The 16649-nt window shown below is 39.7% G+C and overlaps 1 protein-coding gene across 8 annotated transcripts in view; it reads right to left on the minus strand.

The window, feature by feature from the left end:
* The window catches only part of SCYL3 (SCY1 like pseudokinase 3), a 50510-nt gene extending 35048 nt beyond the window's left edge, over positions 1-15462 (minus strand). For 3 of the 8 annotated variants that reach the window (XM_058310099.2, XM_058310098.2, XM_004464156.5), the window contains exons 1-2: positions 14717-14824; positions 9474-9688 (exon numbers count right to left, since the gene is read on the minus strand). In XM_058310099.2, coding sequence (XP_058166082.1) covers positions 9474-9638 — 165 coding nt within the window. In that variant the 5' untranslated portion in view covers positions 9639-9688; positions 14717-14824. Of the gene's footprint in view, positions 1-9473; positions 9689-14716; positions 14825-15004 lie in introns of those variants that run through there. The other 5 variants (XM_004464158.5, XM_004464155.5, XM_058310100.2 and 2 more) reach the window with 4 other exon arrangements.
* Between the last annotated feature and the right edge of the window lie 1187 nt (positions 15463-16649).

The following is a 16649-nucleotide window of genomic DNA, read 5'->3' on the forward strand; positions in this document are numbered from 1 at the left end:
CAGCAGACCAGGAAGCTGAGGTGGTGCAAAAGATTGAAAGCCTCTCTTTCACTATGGAAGGTCCCAGGATTGGTTCCCAGTGTTACCTAAAGAGAAGACAAGAAGATACAAAATACCACCCAGTGAACGGACACAGAAAGCAGAAAGTGAGTACAAAAATAATGAGGAGGGGGGGACAAATAAATAAATCTTAAAAAAAAAAAAAAGAGCAAGCAATCCAATTTAAAAATGGACAAAAGACTTAATTAGATGTTTCTCCAAAGAAGAAATACAAACAGCCAAAAAAGCACAAGAAAAAGTGTCCAATATCACTAGCTATTAGGGAAATGCAACTCAAAACAACAATGAGATATCATCTCACACCACAAAGAATGGCCATTACTAAAAAAACAAAACAAAACCGGGAAACAGTAGTGCTGGAGAGGATGAGGAAAACTAGGAACACCTGTTCACTGTCAGTGGGACTGCAAAAGGTGCAGCCTCTGTGGAAGACAGTCTGGCGGTTCCTCAGGAAGTTAAATACAGAACTGCCATATGATCCAGCAATTCCTCTACTAGGAATATATCCAGAATAACTGAAAACTGTGACACGAACAGACATCCGCACACTGATGTTCACAGTGGCATTATTCACAGTTGCCAAAAGATGGAAACAACCCAAATGTCCATCAACCAATGAATGGATAAACAAAATGTAGTATATACAAATAATGGAATACTAAGCTGCAGGCAGAAGAAATGAATTTGGGACACATATGATAACATGGATGAATCTTGAAGACATTATGCTACATGTAATAAGCCAGACACAAAAGGACAAATATTGCATGGTCTCACTAATATGAACCAAATATGAATAAATACATGGAGTTAAATCTAGAATATATAGCTTATTAAGAGACAGAAGGGCTGTGAAGAAGGACTGATGCTTAATGTATGTATAAGTTTTAATTATCTTGACTGTAAATGTGTGGAAATGGATAGAGTTTAATGGTAACACATCACCAAAATTACAGGTAAATACCACAGACTTTCCTTCTCTTGAGTTTTCTAAGTTGTTTGATGGTTGAAGCAATAATTTTAACAGTGTGTGATATAGTTCTAAAGGTATGAAATATTTAAGATAACTGTATTATAAATGGGGAAAGCAGAAAGAACGTAAAAGGGAGATAAACTTGCTATACTTTACTTGAACTGGTAAAATGATAACAGTACTATACTGTCATAAGCTATGTACGCATAGTGTAATATCTAGTGCAACCATTTTAAAAAGCCACACAAAGAGATACTCAAAAACACTATGTATAAATAAAAATTGAATTAAAAAAAAATAGGAAGTTCAAGGAGCCCATAGGAAAGCAGGAAAATGAAAACAGAAATCAAAGACAAAGAAAACAGAAACCAAAATAATAAAATGCGAACTTAAGCCTTAACATATTGATAATGACATTAAATGTAAATAGTCTAAATACACCAATTAAAAGGCAGAAATTGACAAAGTGGATCAAAAAACATGGCTCAACTATAAGCTGTCTACAAGAAACTCACTTCAGATACAATGATATGTAAACTTAAATCAAAGAAAGCAGGAGTGACTATATTTATATCAGATAAAGTGACTTCAGAACGGAAAATTGAGAGAAAGAGAGAGATTACAGAATGATAAAAATGTCAATCCACCAAGAAAATACAGCAACTCTTAATGTATTCTCTTAGGAGCTGCACTTTAGAGCTGCAAAATATATTAAGCAAAAACTGATATCACCAAATGGACAAAGAGACAAATCCACAATTACAGTTGTAGTGTAAATTTAACAAAATATACAAGACTTGTATGATAAAAACTAAAAAATACTGATGAAAGAAATCAAAGATCTAAATATATGAAGTGACATGGTATTCATAGACTGGAAGATGCAAACATAGTAAAGATACTAATTCTCCCAAATTGATATTCAAGTTTAACCTAATTCCTAACAAAATCCCAGCATGATTATTTTGTAGATATAGACAAGATTATTCTAAAATTCATACAGAAAGCTGAAGAACTAGAATAGCTAAAACAATTTTTAAAAAGAATAAAGTGGGAGCAATCAGTCTACCTAATTTTAAGACTTGTTATATGGCTAGAGTTATTAGGACTATGTAATATTTGGCAGAGGGATGAAAACAGTAAAGATAGCCTTTTCAGCAAACAATGCTGGAACACTTGGACATTCACAGGTTAAAAAAAACAAAAACAAAACTGACCTAAGTCTCACATCTTATACAAAAATTAACTTAAAATAGATCATGGACCTTTCAGTGAACAGAGCTAGGGAACGCGAACACACACAAACACACACACACACACACACGTAATTCCTTTGGGAGAAGGCCCTGACCAGGCGCCACATAAATTTATTCCTCAGTACAGGATAAGTAAGTACACAGACAGTTACCTCTATACTTATTTCTGTTATCTACCTATATCTAGCTATCGCCATAAATTCATACCATTATCTCCAATTTCAATCTAACACCATAGGGTTCATTCCACTTTTTTCTTCATCCAGGTTTGTAACTCTCTTCTCTGGAAGTAAGAAACCTGCCTCAAATTCTCCTGAGTGTATTTACTTACTTCACCAATCCCCTTGTGTATGACCAATTCTTACTGCCATGGCCACCACTCCCCACCCCCACAGACACCGCCTCTTGGCCCTTTCAGGTTCTCACACCCTATGCCTGGGCCTCCCTCTCATAGTACTTGGGCTCCAACATCTCACATCCAATATTCCTTATGAACAGACACCCACTTCACCTCACTCAGGCACCAACACCCCACACCACCCAAAAGAGGTGTTACTATACCAGATCCAAACAACCTTGCTATATAATTTCAGAGAAATCATAATTTTCTCTTCACTCCCAGATTAAGTGTATTACATTAAAGAATGAGTAACTGTATGCAAAATATTTTATAGACCAAAGGATTCACAGGTACCACTATTATTCAAAGGATTAATCTTAAAGGCAAGAGAACCCGGCTGCAGGAGGATGACTTATGTACCCCAGTTCAGACATGTTCTTAATCTTAATCCACATTCCAGTGGGTGTGAACCCACTCTAAACAGGATCTTTCCAAGATGTTATTTTAAATTAAGATGTGGCCCAAATGAATGAGTTGCGTCTTAATCTAGATTTACTGGAGCCCTTACAAAAGGAGGAAACCAGAAGACGGAGTGAGAGAAAGCCACGGGAGGGGAGAGGAACCTGAAGCCTGAAGTCAGCCTGAGCCAGAAGAGGAAGGAGAGGCCACCTCCCGACGACAGGAGGGCCAAGGGGCCAAGGGCCGCGGCCAGCCAGAATGCCACTGACCCCGGGAGCCTTTTCAACTCTAAGCCTTGAACCAATAACTTCCTGTTGTTAAGCAAAACCAGTTTTGCTTTGTCTGTCACAGCAGCTCAGGAAAATGAAGACACCTACCAAAGCTGGAAAAGTTTCCAAGTTAATAACCAGTATGGGACAGGACATGTAATTATCTGTCACATGTGGACTAGCCTGTAAACTCTGAAATTTCCTATACCATACCCTAAATTTAAAATACTGCTTTACACATTTGGACTCTAGCAAAGTTTCATCCCTGGACCTCCGCTTTCCTTTTGAAAGTCTGTTGTTTGTGCTGATCCCTGGCCTCACGCCGCTACGCAGAGGCTTCAGGTTACCCCTCGCAGGAAGCGGCGGGGCTGATCTGACTGAAGAGTTCAGCCGGACCAGGTTCAACAGCCTACCCAACCTGGAGGAAGCTCCAGGAGAAATCTCTGAACTGGACTGCCTGGAAACTGGAAGGTTAGGTCTTTCTAATGCAGGGTGAAGTGTAATCACACCCTACCATCCAGGTTTTATCAGTAATAGGACAGAGATTTCTTTCTCAATCTATCTCTCACTCTCAGTTGATTCCAAAATAGAGAGGAAAAACAGCATGATTTGTGAGCCTCCCCACTTCCTGTACTCTGTTGACTGAAAACATGCTCAGTAAGCTTTAAATTGATCTTGATCCTGCAGAGATAACTTTTGTCCTATATTAAAATACTAATTTCAGCAAACCTATTTTGTTTTACAACCTTTGGAAATGTACAAACTGTTCTTAGCCCATGGGTCATCACACTGAAGTTTGCCGACTCATTGCAGACCATTAATACATGTGCAATATTCACTTTTACAGAATATCTCAACTTTAATGTTTATCTTGTTTTCTCACTTTTATCTTTTTAATCCCCTTAAAAACAGTTTTAATCCATCTTTTAACTTTTATCTTTCTATTATCTAAAACAGTGACCGTCAAACGTTTCTGCTCAAACATCTAACCAATAAAGTTTGACAAGTAGCTTATACTTTATACACACACAAACATACACACACACACACACACACACACACACATATATATATATAAAAGCCCTAATATAGAATATTCCTCCCACCTTTTGTCTCTGTCCTGTTTTCCTGGCAGACAGACAGTTTATGCAGGTGGATGACAAATACAAGACAATTTTGTATCTGAACATGGGAGGTTAAATCTGTGTGGTTTCCCTCTTCTCTGCTTGGTCCTGTAACAACCAGACCAGACCCCTGATTTCCCAATTCCCACCCATACTGCATATTCTGAAAAATTTGACCTGAGTAACTTGGCAGCTCTATAGTCCAAAATTCTCACTCCAGATAATAATTTTATTATTTATTTTCAACAAAACTTAAGATTGCTGGAATGGTGGCTTTTTACAAATCACTCAGTCTTTCTTAAATCTCTAGGGTCTACCCTGTGGCCACTGGGCAAGTCTTCTAAACCAATCACAAGAAGAAAGATCTCATTAAGGGAATAACCCTCAATATAACACAAAGTTTCATTTTCACAGATAAGCAGGTAGTACTGAACCTTCCAAAACACGTCCTTAGAAGATTATGGTATAAGAGTCCAGGGGAGAAGATGTAGCTCAGTGGTTTGAGCACAGGCTTCCCATATACAAGGTCCCAGGACAAAAAAAGTTTGGGAAGCAGATCTGGCTCAACTGACAGAGTGTCTGTCTACCATATGGGGAGGTCCAGGGTTCAAATCCAGGGCCTCCTGGCCCATGTAGTGAGCTGGCCCATGCGCAGTGCTGATATGCCCAAGGAGTGCCGTGCCACGCTGGGGTGTCCCCCGCGTAGGGGAGCCCCATGAGAAAGGAGTAAGCTCTGCAAGGGGAGTCACCCCACGGGAAAAAAGCACAGCCTACCTGGCACCACACACACGAGGGCTGATGCAGCAAGATGATGCAACAAAGAGAGACACAGACTCTGGGTGCTGCTGACAAGAATGCAAGCGGACACAGAAGAACACACAGTGAATGGACAGAGAGAACAGACGGGGGGGGGGAATAAATAAATCTTTGGGAAAAAATAGAGGCAGAACCCCAGCACTGGCACAATTTTCTATCTGTTCACCTCAAACTTGTCTATCAAACTTCAGGCAGGGTTTATAGGAGGATCTTCTAAAGTTTCTCCAATTTCTTTTCTTTTAAGAATCACAAATTTTGCTAACTCTAGGAATAGTTCTAACAGGTTGATTGTTCTTATGAAGGGAAACTGTTCCCCTCCCCTAGACTGTTCCAATAAACAAAAAACAATTTAAGAAAATGTTGAGCAAAAGTCTTAATCTAGAATTATGAACTATTAATTTGTTTATGTGCATTTAAATAATCCATATATATGCAAATAAATAGAGCATAGATACACAAGGCAAGAACTGTGCTAGCAGGTTGGTTAAATAAGTGTGATTAATGGAGAGAACTTCTTACAAGTGTGTAAAAAGTATTCAACTGCCTTCAGGTTTTCATTTTAAGAACCATTTCAAATTATCAAACAAAACATGATAGATTTCACTTTTGATCGCTCAGGAAAAACTCTTCAATTAGCTTTTATGTCTTTGGGCTCTTATGGTTGTATGTACCTTCTTTAATTTGCCATCTAGTATCCATAGCAGACAAGTAAATCAGAAGAAATGCTACCTCCTTCAGTGCTGGTAAGGAAATATGGAGTCAGTAGATATTTACTTGAATTAATAAATGAAATAATAAACTTCATTTTTTATTCTACTTACTTTTTCTAACTTACATGCCCAGCAAAATATTTGGTACAAAGTAAATTTTAATTTGTTTAACGAGGGAAGGAGAGAAGGAATGAGTCATTGCATCATTCTGATATAAGACACTAACTTAGCAAGAAACTTATCTGTCATTCCTCTTTGGCATGCTCAATATTATGTCTAATTATACATAAATATGAACAGGAAAGGCTAGTGGTTAAGAATCAAATAGAAACATTTCTTGGTTCAAGCTTCTGCTGCTCAAAAGAACAAGGGAGCAATAAGATGTACTTGCTAAGCGTAACTCAGATATTTTTTCAAAAAGCATCAGTTTGAACAAATAAATGACTGGTGTTCTAACAGAGAAAGGTGACTGTTGTTGAATGAGAATGCCTTGAAAATATTTGTCCCAAAGTTACTGAATACCTAGTACATATCATACACCGTATTATGTGCCCTTGTAAGAATCCTCTTTGAAAGAACATTCTAAGGTCATTTACTGTTATATATTAATAGTACTATATAATACATCAACGGTTATGCTAATCTATGCTCACACAAACACCCTGTGAGATTCTAGCCCTGAATATAAACTTTTCCCACTTTCCAGGAATCAGTTATGACTCAGCTATCTAAAGAATTAACTCGAGTCAGAGGTTAACTTTTCATTGCTGTCCTGCCTGCTTTTCTATTTGACTTAACTACACAAAGTTAACTGGCTCAATGTTCTTATCTATAGCTCACACTCACTCACAAGCTTTTAACAGTAAAGATTTCACTATGATTTCATTCTATCAAGCAAATATAACAAAATAGCCAAGATGCCCAAAGGTTCAGGGAGAAGTATTCTTCCTTCTTCCCTGAGGACACAAATCTGAACACAGGAAGCACATGCTGTTTTTAAACACCCACTGTCTGGAGACTGGACCATAAACTAGGAATGAATGCAAAACGGAGAAGGGATAAAGAACTCCATTTGGAGTGCCTGTGTTTGAGATGCTGGGAGAACATCTGGGTGGAGATATACAATAGGCAGGTGGAAATACAGATCTGGAGCTCAGACAAAGTCTTTTGGTGGATATTTAGTTTGGGGTAGAAGGTGACATGACTGGATGGTTATGAGCATTAAAAGAGAAAGGATGATAGAGTGAAGTCTAAAAACTATGGTGATTGCCTGGGAGATGGCCATTACCATCTGGTGACCCCATCAAACCAGAGAGATGGTGGACTATTTCTGAAGTTCTCCTGCATGGATAACTCTCAGGGTCCTTGTAAGAGGACCTCTTTTTATTACAAGGTGAAGGAAATAATTTCTAAACAAGTGAAGAATGTAGGGAAGTTGATTTACAATGTAATAAGGAATGTAAATAATATAGGAAAGAGCTAAGAAAACGTCACTATGAAGAACATCATTCCCCAAACAAAATGCAAGCTCCTTTGAGCATAGCAATTAATTACCTTTTCTATTTCTCTGGCATGCCCAATGTGGGTTCTCCAACCCTTCTAATAGCAGCATGAATTTACAATGAAGAAGAGCATAATATGTCCAAACATTCTAGAGAAGGAGAAGCAAACTCTCTATACGTTTTAGTATTTCACCTATTTAGGAAATCATGGTTCCAAAATCTGATGCATCAAATGGCATCAGACCTAGTTCTGATAATCTAAACTCATCACCTTATTAGCATTTCAAATTTCCTAGACTCATGCCTGAGGTTTTCAGGATGGCCTGAAGAACATGAAGAGACAAGTTTGGATGCTTTGAAAAGACTCAGTCATGTCTTAACAGAGGGTGAAATTTGTTCCCTTTCAAGCTTTGCAATTTCTACAGCACAAAAATCCTCAAACATTGGGAGTGAATCTTTGTTTTTTTCCTTTAAAAACTTTATAATCGTGGTTATTTAACTTTCTTGGTACATGTGCCATAAAGGGCAATACAGTTTACAAAGTCTTATACTCCTGAGGAAAAAAAACTAAGAAAGATTACATATCTCTAGTGCTCTGCTGATAAAAGCCATTCTAAATTATTATGAAAAACATTATGTGCAATATTATTAGATGAAAAAAGACAGGAATTATATCAAACATTAACTTCACATAAGGATATGACCCTAACACTCTATCTTTTGCAATATCACAACAGAAATTCTTAACAATACCTAGATGGGTGGAAAAGAGACAAAACACAGGGTTTCACCAAAAAGCAAAATTACCCAGCAATAAAACACGCACTACACTTTACCACAATGCTTTACTGGAAAACACATCCAGAAAGGACTGTTATAGATATATTTTTTCTTAGGAACCACCTTAGAACTGTTAACTTTATGCCTCATTAAAGATACTACAGTATCAAAAAATTAACTGGTATGACCAATGAAATGCCAAAATTATATTACTAGTTTAACGTTGTATAATCATTTTTTTAAAGTAAAAAAGAAAAGCATTTAAAGAAACCTATGAAATAAATATCAATGTTCCATACTTGTTCCATACAGATCATAACTCTCAAAAAAAAAAAGGATAACAAATTTACCTAAAATTCATGTGCTTGCCATGGTGAACACTGCAGAATTAACTAATACAACCCTACTTACTATTTCAGAAACTTTCTTAAGATGAGTTGAATGGCCCAATATCCAAGGTGCTAGCTATCTAAGGGAATATGAACAAACACCTCCTTTTTCTCTAATTCAAAGACACTTGGGGTCATTTCATTGAGTTATACTCCAACATAGAATCATTCTAAGAGGACATCACCATCCCCTGCCATGTTAGAAAACATGCTAATGCACTGGTACCCTGTGCCATAAGCAGTAATTAGAAGGTGAGACCCAGAAGGACAAGGAAACTGAGGCCTCCAGAAGTGAATTTCCAAGGTCCCTCAGCAAGAACTAGAGCCCAAGTCCCTTGGTTTCCAGTCCAACATTCTTTATAGGGCATCACAATGTCTCAGGCAAAGAAAAAAATAATATAAAGTTCCTAGAAAATACTTCATTTTCATGCCCACCATAAATATTAAACATTAAAATGTTAATTCTTACAGCATTTTTGCTAAGCCAGATTACCTTCCTTTACCTTATATGAGCCATTTTAAATCAGGTTCCCTAACTTTCCCTCTAAAAAATAAAATGTGATAAAAGTCATCACATTGGGTTATAAGAAGCCTTTTGGTTACAGGCTTCAGAAGACTTGACTATGCCATAGAATCTGGAGATATTCCCAAGAAGTAAGAATATCTCTTTCTAAAGGACATAAATAAAAACTACTCCTCATGACCTTACCTATTTGACCTTTATTGATTTCATATTTTTTACAGAAAACAAGAGAGTAAAAGGTATAACTATAAAGTAGTCACCTATTACGGTACCTTGGCTGCTTTATTAACCTTGTCTTCATTTTCTCTCTTATATACAAAAACAGAAGCAAATTTGCCATCTTGCAGAACAGCTGGATAAACAGCAAGTCCAGAGGGTAAGGTAAATGGTGGTTCTTTCAGTGTATAGCTCTTTAAAGCACTGTTCTCTGATCCCATCACTTATGCAGTAAGGCAATACTGAAGCTCTTCTTCAAAGCCAAGCAGACCTAGTGAAAATATTAAAATGTTCAAACATTAAATCTGCCTGCAACATGACCAAGAGAAATATATCTAAGATTCAGCCATTTTATATCTAACACATAGCCATTTTAACCTACTAGTTTCTGCAATGCTCATAAACTAGGAAAGTTGACGACAGAACTGATAAATGTTCAGCAAGTTACCACCAATACTATCAAGTAACAGCTCCAGAAGATGCGTTCAACCAAATAGTCACATGCAGTTATTGCCCCAACTCCCTGCCCCACACACACACACACACACACTTATAACTTTAAGTGAGAAAAGTCAATCAAGAGAGAATACGGTCATGTATACCACTCACACCTCTGCTCCACAAAGGAAAATGTTGCAAAACTTGTTTATTCAAAAATGTTAAAACTCCTGTATTTTAAAAATAACTTAAAATTATAAAGCAAAGCAACACAAACTGAAAAATATTTGTAATCATTAAGAAAAACATGTTTAATAAATGGAGAGTGCATATACACCAAGTAAAACACTAAAACACCAGAATAATGGGAAGGGAAACAGACAAGTCATTGAAGAAATAAAAATGACAGTGACCATAAGAAAACAAGTAGATTAAAAAGTACAGTCTCACTACCCTTCCAAGTAAGACTAAAGAGAAAAGGCCAATTGCAATATTGAATGACCTCAAAAGTTAAATACACAGAAAGCAGCTCAGTAGGTATCTAGGGGTCAGAGAAGGAAAGACCAAGAGAGAGGGAAGGATTACAAAGGGGTGTGAGGAAACTTTTGGGGAAATGAACAGGTTCATTATCTTTCTGAGGAAGAGGAGGAGGAAGGGAAGGTGGAGGGGGAGGATGGGTGATTACAAGCATCAAAACATAAAACTGTACACTTTAAATATATTCAGTTTATCATGTCAATTATACCTCAATATAGTTGTTTTACAAGTATATGCACACATAAAAAAAATACACAAAGATATGAAAGAAAAATGCTAAAGTGTTAACAGCCTGTGGCAGTTTGACATTATTTTTGAATTCCAAAAAGATATACTTGATTATGTTTGTAAACTGGTCTATTCCTCTGGGTGTGATACCCTTTACTGTATTAGATTCAAAAGAGACATCTTTGATTAAATTATTAAGATTAGGGCTTGATTCAACCATGTCTATAGAGTGTAACAGTCCCTACCCCCTTTGTGGGCTATATAAATAAACAGGAAGAGAGTTGAGCATTCACCTGATAAGTCTACAGCTGATCTTGTGAGGAGACCACAGCAGCTGAGCCAGGACAGAAACAAGCCTGGGAAGAGAGACTAGCCCTATGCCAGCCTACAGCTGAGATCAGAAGGCAGACCCGTAGAGCCCTAAGAGGGAAGAGGAAGGCTGAACCCCTGCAGACAATGCCCGCCATCTAGCTTTTTTTAAATATATATACATATTTTTCTACAAGATACTTAGATTACACAAAATGTTACACACACAAAAATAATGGATTCCCATATGCCCAACTCCCTATACCTCCCATCCTTCTTCACGTTAACTACTTCTTTCATTAGTTTGGTACATTCACTGCAATTGATGAACACATTTGGAGCACTGCCACTAAGCATGATTATAGTTTATATTGTAGTTTACACTCTCTCCCTCACAATTCTGTAGGTTATGGCAGGATATATAATGGCCTGTATCTGTCATTGCAATGTCATTCAGGGCAAGTCCAAGTCCTGAAAATGCCCCCATATTACACCTCTTTTTCCCTCTCCCTGCCTTCAGCACCTCCAGTGGCCACTGTTTCCACATCAATGATGTAATTTCTTCCATTGCTAGAATCCCAGTAAGTCTATAGTAGAATACAGTAAGTCCACTCTAGTCCATATTTTATTCCCCAATTCTGAAGCATTCTGGGATGGTGATGCCCACTCCAGCTCTAACTGATCTTGCTGTAACACATGGCAACGGAGTTCAGTGAGGAAGTAACATGGAGTTGGACTCTGTAAGGCCTTGTGACTGTTAAGCTTCTACCCCAAATAAATACCCTTTATAAAAGCCAACAGCTTTCTGGTACTTTGCATCAGCACCCCTTTGGCTGACTAATACACAGAGTTTGCTGTGGGTGGTGAGATTATAGGCAATTTTTCTTCAGATACAGACATACAAATATATACATACATATATATGTAGATTTGTCTGGATAACCCAAGTTTTCTACAAACAAACATGTCTTTCTTTATATCTGGGGGTACAAACTCATGGTTAGAGCAGGTAATGCACAGGGGTCCACTGGTATTTGTAAAGTAGCAAAGGGCCTACTGTGTGTGCAAGGCCACCTCCTGCGGAGGCTTGCACTATGAAGGAAGCAACCATCACAAAGTCAACTATATGAAACATTCACCTTTCTACTGAGACTACAGAGCTACCAGTTAGTCTCATGTAGGATTTGTAAGAGAAACTATTGTTAATGCCCCTATTGTGGAGATGTGATGCCTGCCTGGCCTACAACAGCCCCCTGCTGCGGAGGGAGGCTCCTGTTTAGTACTCCGATGTCCCCTCCTTCTTGGGCAGGGTCAATGGGTCAGATGCCATCCCTGGGCTAAAGGCAATTAATCCACAGAATGAACATTTATAGGACCCACGGCCTGGGTGTGAAGAGCTAATGGGCCACAGCATTGTGTCTCCCAGGAATTTCAAATAAGGAGATATTTTTGTCTATTAGCATAGCTGAAGGCAAAAGGATGAAATAGAGCTGGTGCTACAGCAAGCCAAAGCCATGTGCAAGCAGAAGCCAGCTGGTAGCAGAAGAAAAGCAAAACTGGGAAAGTGAGGCTTAGTCACATTTATAGGACACATTTATCACGCTCCATCTCAAGGCCACAGGAAGCACTGCTTTAAATTCATTTCCCTCACTGCTGCCCTGACACCTTAAAATTAGCCCTTTATCTGAAGTAGCTTGAGAGGGTCTAGTTCCTTGAAACCAATTACTACTTCATAAGCAAAAAACTGAACTCTTCTTTAGCTCCACTTCCCTGAAAAACTAGGCAGACTAGAGGAATGAGTTACAGAAGTGTTACTTTGAAAAGTTTTTATCTGAAGCTAGTCTAACTTCCTTTTCTCTCTTAGCCACAAAAACAGCTTTCCAAAATCAACAGACAACAAAGGAAAATTGAAGAATAAGGAACTGCAAGTAAACGAAAAATCCTGTTGGCAGAAAACCAACTTATTTAGTTCTACTCTACCTGTATTAGTTCCCAAAGGAGATAAGATGGTTACCAGGATCTGGAAAGATGGAAGGCAGGCAGAAAAAGGCAACACAGGGCATTTAATTTACTTAGTCATTTCTAAGCTGCAAAATACTTCCTTGTGGGAACAATGTGTCTTGTAATTATTAACCTTTGATTTAATATTATGAATTCTACAATAAGATAATTAAGTTAGGGTTATGAAAGCTTTAGGAAGAAGTTAAAATTGGTAAATTTTCTCTGCAGTGTATTTTGTTGAATACCCTAATACTAAAAAAGCACTTAAAAATTAAAAAGGGAAACAGTTTCTTAAGAGAACTTGATAGTTCGATAGAAAAGGGATCATTTTATTGTTCTGAAAGTACGGCTGATGGTGACAGAAAACCACTGATAACACAAGTGTCAGTGACAGAGCAGAAGGATTATTTTCTGTTTTCGCAAACTTTGCCTTTATTGGGGGAGATAAAAACATGTGGTGATGATTGCAACTTGAGAACGTTTTAAAAGCAATAATTCTTAATTCTTTGTCACACACTGTACCTAAAGAGGAACAAACACGTTGACATAAACAATGCTTTAAAAAGAATTCAGTTACAATAAACTTGCTAAAATATAACACTGATACTAACACTTGGACTTCCAAAATGCATTCTTTCTTGTTGCTTTGAGGGCGGAAATGCAAATCTTGCCTATTGACTTTAGAATTAAGTCACAAGTAGAAAAGGATATTCTAATACCATAATATAGGTATTTTGCAGAATTTATCATCTCACTCTAATACAGTAGTGGGAGTAGGTGTCGCTCAGTGGTTTAGTGCCTGCTTCCCTAGAACAAGATCCTGGGTTCAATCTCTGGTACCTCCTTTAAAAAAAAAAAAACAGTGAGTTGGCAGTCTTCAACTTGAATGGACATTACAACCTTACCTTTAAAAATTTTGTTCGTCTACTCCCTCCATCCTTTTGCTTCCTTGGGGGGGAGGGAGGACACACATGAACACATGAAGTTTCCTGACCATTGTGCATTCCAAATACCCTTGTCCAGGTGGCTGGGTAACTCACATGTTCAACTAAGAAACCCCTTTTCTATAGGAGAAATACAGGTCTTTCCCCCAGCAATTAATCTTGACTGTCTAGGTCCTAGCTCACTTACCCCGGAAGTAGCAAAGATAATGGCTTGTACTGTGAGTTCTAAGGACTGATACTTTATCTGGTGATCCGTTACTAACTATACTCCCGGGCCTTTATTCTGATCCTTTTCAGGTGTACCGTCCTGTATGAACTTAGTCTAGCATTGCTAGATGGCAAGCAGTACATAATGAAGGCTTTATGGATCAAAAGAATTAAGCATGATCTCTGCTAAGACATGAGAGTTTATGTGGATATGCACGGGGTCTTTCAAAACAGCAGTAACAGTTACTCCAACACGCAGGGCTCGACTCTCAGTATGCGTATGGTTTCCTAAATACGACCTTCCGAAAAATGTATTTCATCTTTACTCTAAATAAAAGGCATTACGCAAAGTCAAGAGCCAGCTGGCCGGGAAGGGGGTGGGGGAGATGGTGGCGGCAAAGAGTGGGGGTTGGCACGGGTTTTGGAGCAAGAATGAAGCCCCCCCCCGGCTGAAGCTGCCTTCCCAGGACTGGTGCGACCCTCGGCTCCCCACGGCTGGGGCCAAGGCGCGCAAAAGCGCCGGAGCCGCAGCTGGAAGGGCGGCGCGGGGCGGGCGGCGGCGGCGGCGGGGCTAACCGCGACCACCCGGGCGGCTGAAGGGCGGAGACCACGCTCCCGCTCGGCCGGCCCCTCACCTTCCACGTCTCCAAGCCAGGCCCGACTCGGCGGCTTCCACCACCAGACCCGCAGCCAGCGCCGCACCCGGCAACGCGCAGGTTAGAAGGGAGCCCCCGAAATCAAGCAGGGGGAGGGCGCGCGAGGGCGGAGAGCAGAACCCAACCGGCGGCGAGCGCCGCGCCGAGCGCGCCCCCGCGCGCCCCCGCGAGCCGGGCGCGCTCCCCGCCTCCTCTCCCGGCTCCAGCTCGCTTCCCCGCCGCCCAGGCCCGCACTGTCGGAGGACGCAGCGCAGGGTGCCCGGTTACCTGCGGGAGGGTGGCAGGGGGAGGCGGCGGAGGGTCTCGACTCCGGTCCCCCAGCTGACACCATCCACCCTCGCCTCCCCTGCGAGACTGTAGTCACTACAACCACAATCTTCTGGGCTCTGGTCCCTCCGACACCATAGAGACGGGTCCGGAAACGGGACAGAAGGCCAGCCTTCGCACCTCGAAGGCGAACGAACCCGGAACCGAGCTAGAGCGGCCGCACAGGTGATTCTCAGGCAGGTGCCATCTTGAGTGAGGGCGCCGGCGAGGACCCCGGGTTTCGCTCACTTCCTCCAGCAGCCTAGTTAGTCTGTGAAGATTTCTCCTCGCTAGCCTTCAGTTGAATGCAAAAATTTGTCCTGATTTTCAATCTATAGGCCTAGCAGCGCAGTTTTAATTTGATTTCCGCCCTAAGCAAAAATGTCCGCCAGTCGCCATTTCATAAGAAGCAAAGGGGCGGGGCGGAGGAAAAAAAAAAAAGAAGGAAATTGGCGAGGATTTTGTTAGGACTGAAGTTACTCACCTCCGTGTCCCTGATTCGCCGCGCTGGGTGCGCTGGAAGTCGGAAGTCACAGCCCGTGGTGATTCGGCTGAACCACACTGAGACTGGGAGGTTCAAAGTCACTCCTCATTTAGCAAAACGTCAAATTGGGAATATTAATAGTACTTATTACTATTAATAATACCTACTTAATAGGGTGCTGTGAAAATTAAATGAATATGCGTAATGGTTTTAAAGCAGTACGTGGAACCCAGTAAGCCTTCCAAGAGATGATGATAGCTGTTATTTTCAGGATCTTTGTGGCAGTCCTCATGATTATTATTTAATGCTGCTACCACCTTGGAGTTGACAACTGACCCAAATCTTTTGGTCTAGTACAACTTTTAGGTCCTTTCTGGCAGATAACAGTTGCTGGGAAAGTTTAAGATGGAATAAGGACTCTACAATTTCCTCACCAGGTTAAATGAAAGCAAATTTCAGCCCAAATTTACATTTTAATCATAAGTGTATTAAATATTAATTAGAAGATAGGCACAATGGTTAATTTAACCAAGGTTTCTGTCCTACAGAAATAAAATGTAATTCAAATTTTAGCCACACTAAAAATAGTAAAATGAAAAAGATGAGCAGTAAAAAGAAGTTGGTTTTCATATTTAAACCAATATATCCAAAGGATGCATGGAGACAATATGAACATAATTGATGAGCTATTAGAATTCTTTTTTGGTACTGTGTTTAAAATCCAATCTAGATATTTTACAGTTTGGACAAGTCACATTTTAATGCTCAGTAGCCACATATGATTAGTGACTACCATATTGAAGTGAGTAGTTCTGGGTGGTCTGACCACTGCCTTGCATTAAAAAAGTGAGAGCAGAGGTAAAGTGCTGCATAGTCAAGATTCTCTTACCATCATAGCATCAGCATCCAGCAACCAAAAGTCCTCCAGACTATTCAGGGATGAAGGAATGCCCAATGGAAATCCCCAATGGATGGAATCCCCCAAAGAAAGGCTGAGACGTCCTTGAATTTTCAGTCCCAGTTTATTCAAGAATGGAGACCATTCTCTAAAACTATTTTAACGAATCCACCTGTCTTTTATGTGAGAACCCATTTCTAACATTCAGCATGTAAATTATTAAG

Source organism: Dasypus novemcinctus, chromosome 13, assembly GCF_030445035.2.
Source record: "Dasypus novemcinctus isolate mDasNov1 chromosome 13, mDasNov1.1.hap2, whole genome shotgun sequence".
Lineage (NCBI taxonomy): Eukaryota > Metazoa > Chordata > Mammalia > Cingulata > Dasypodidae > Dasypus > Dasypus novemcinctus.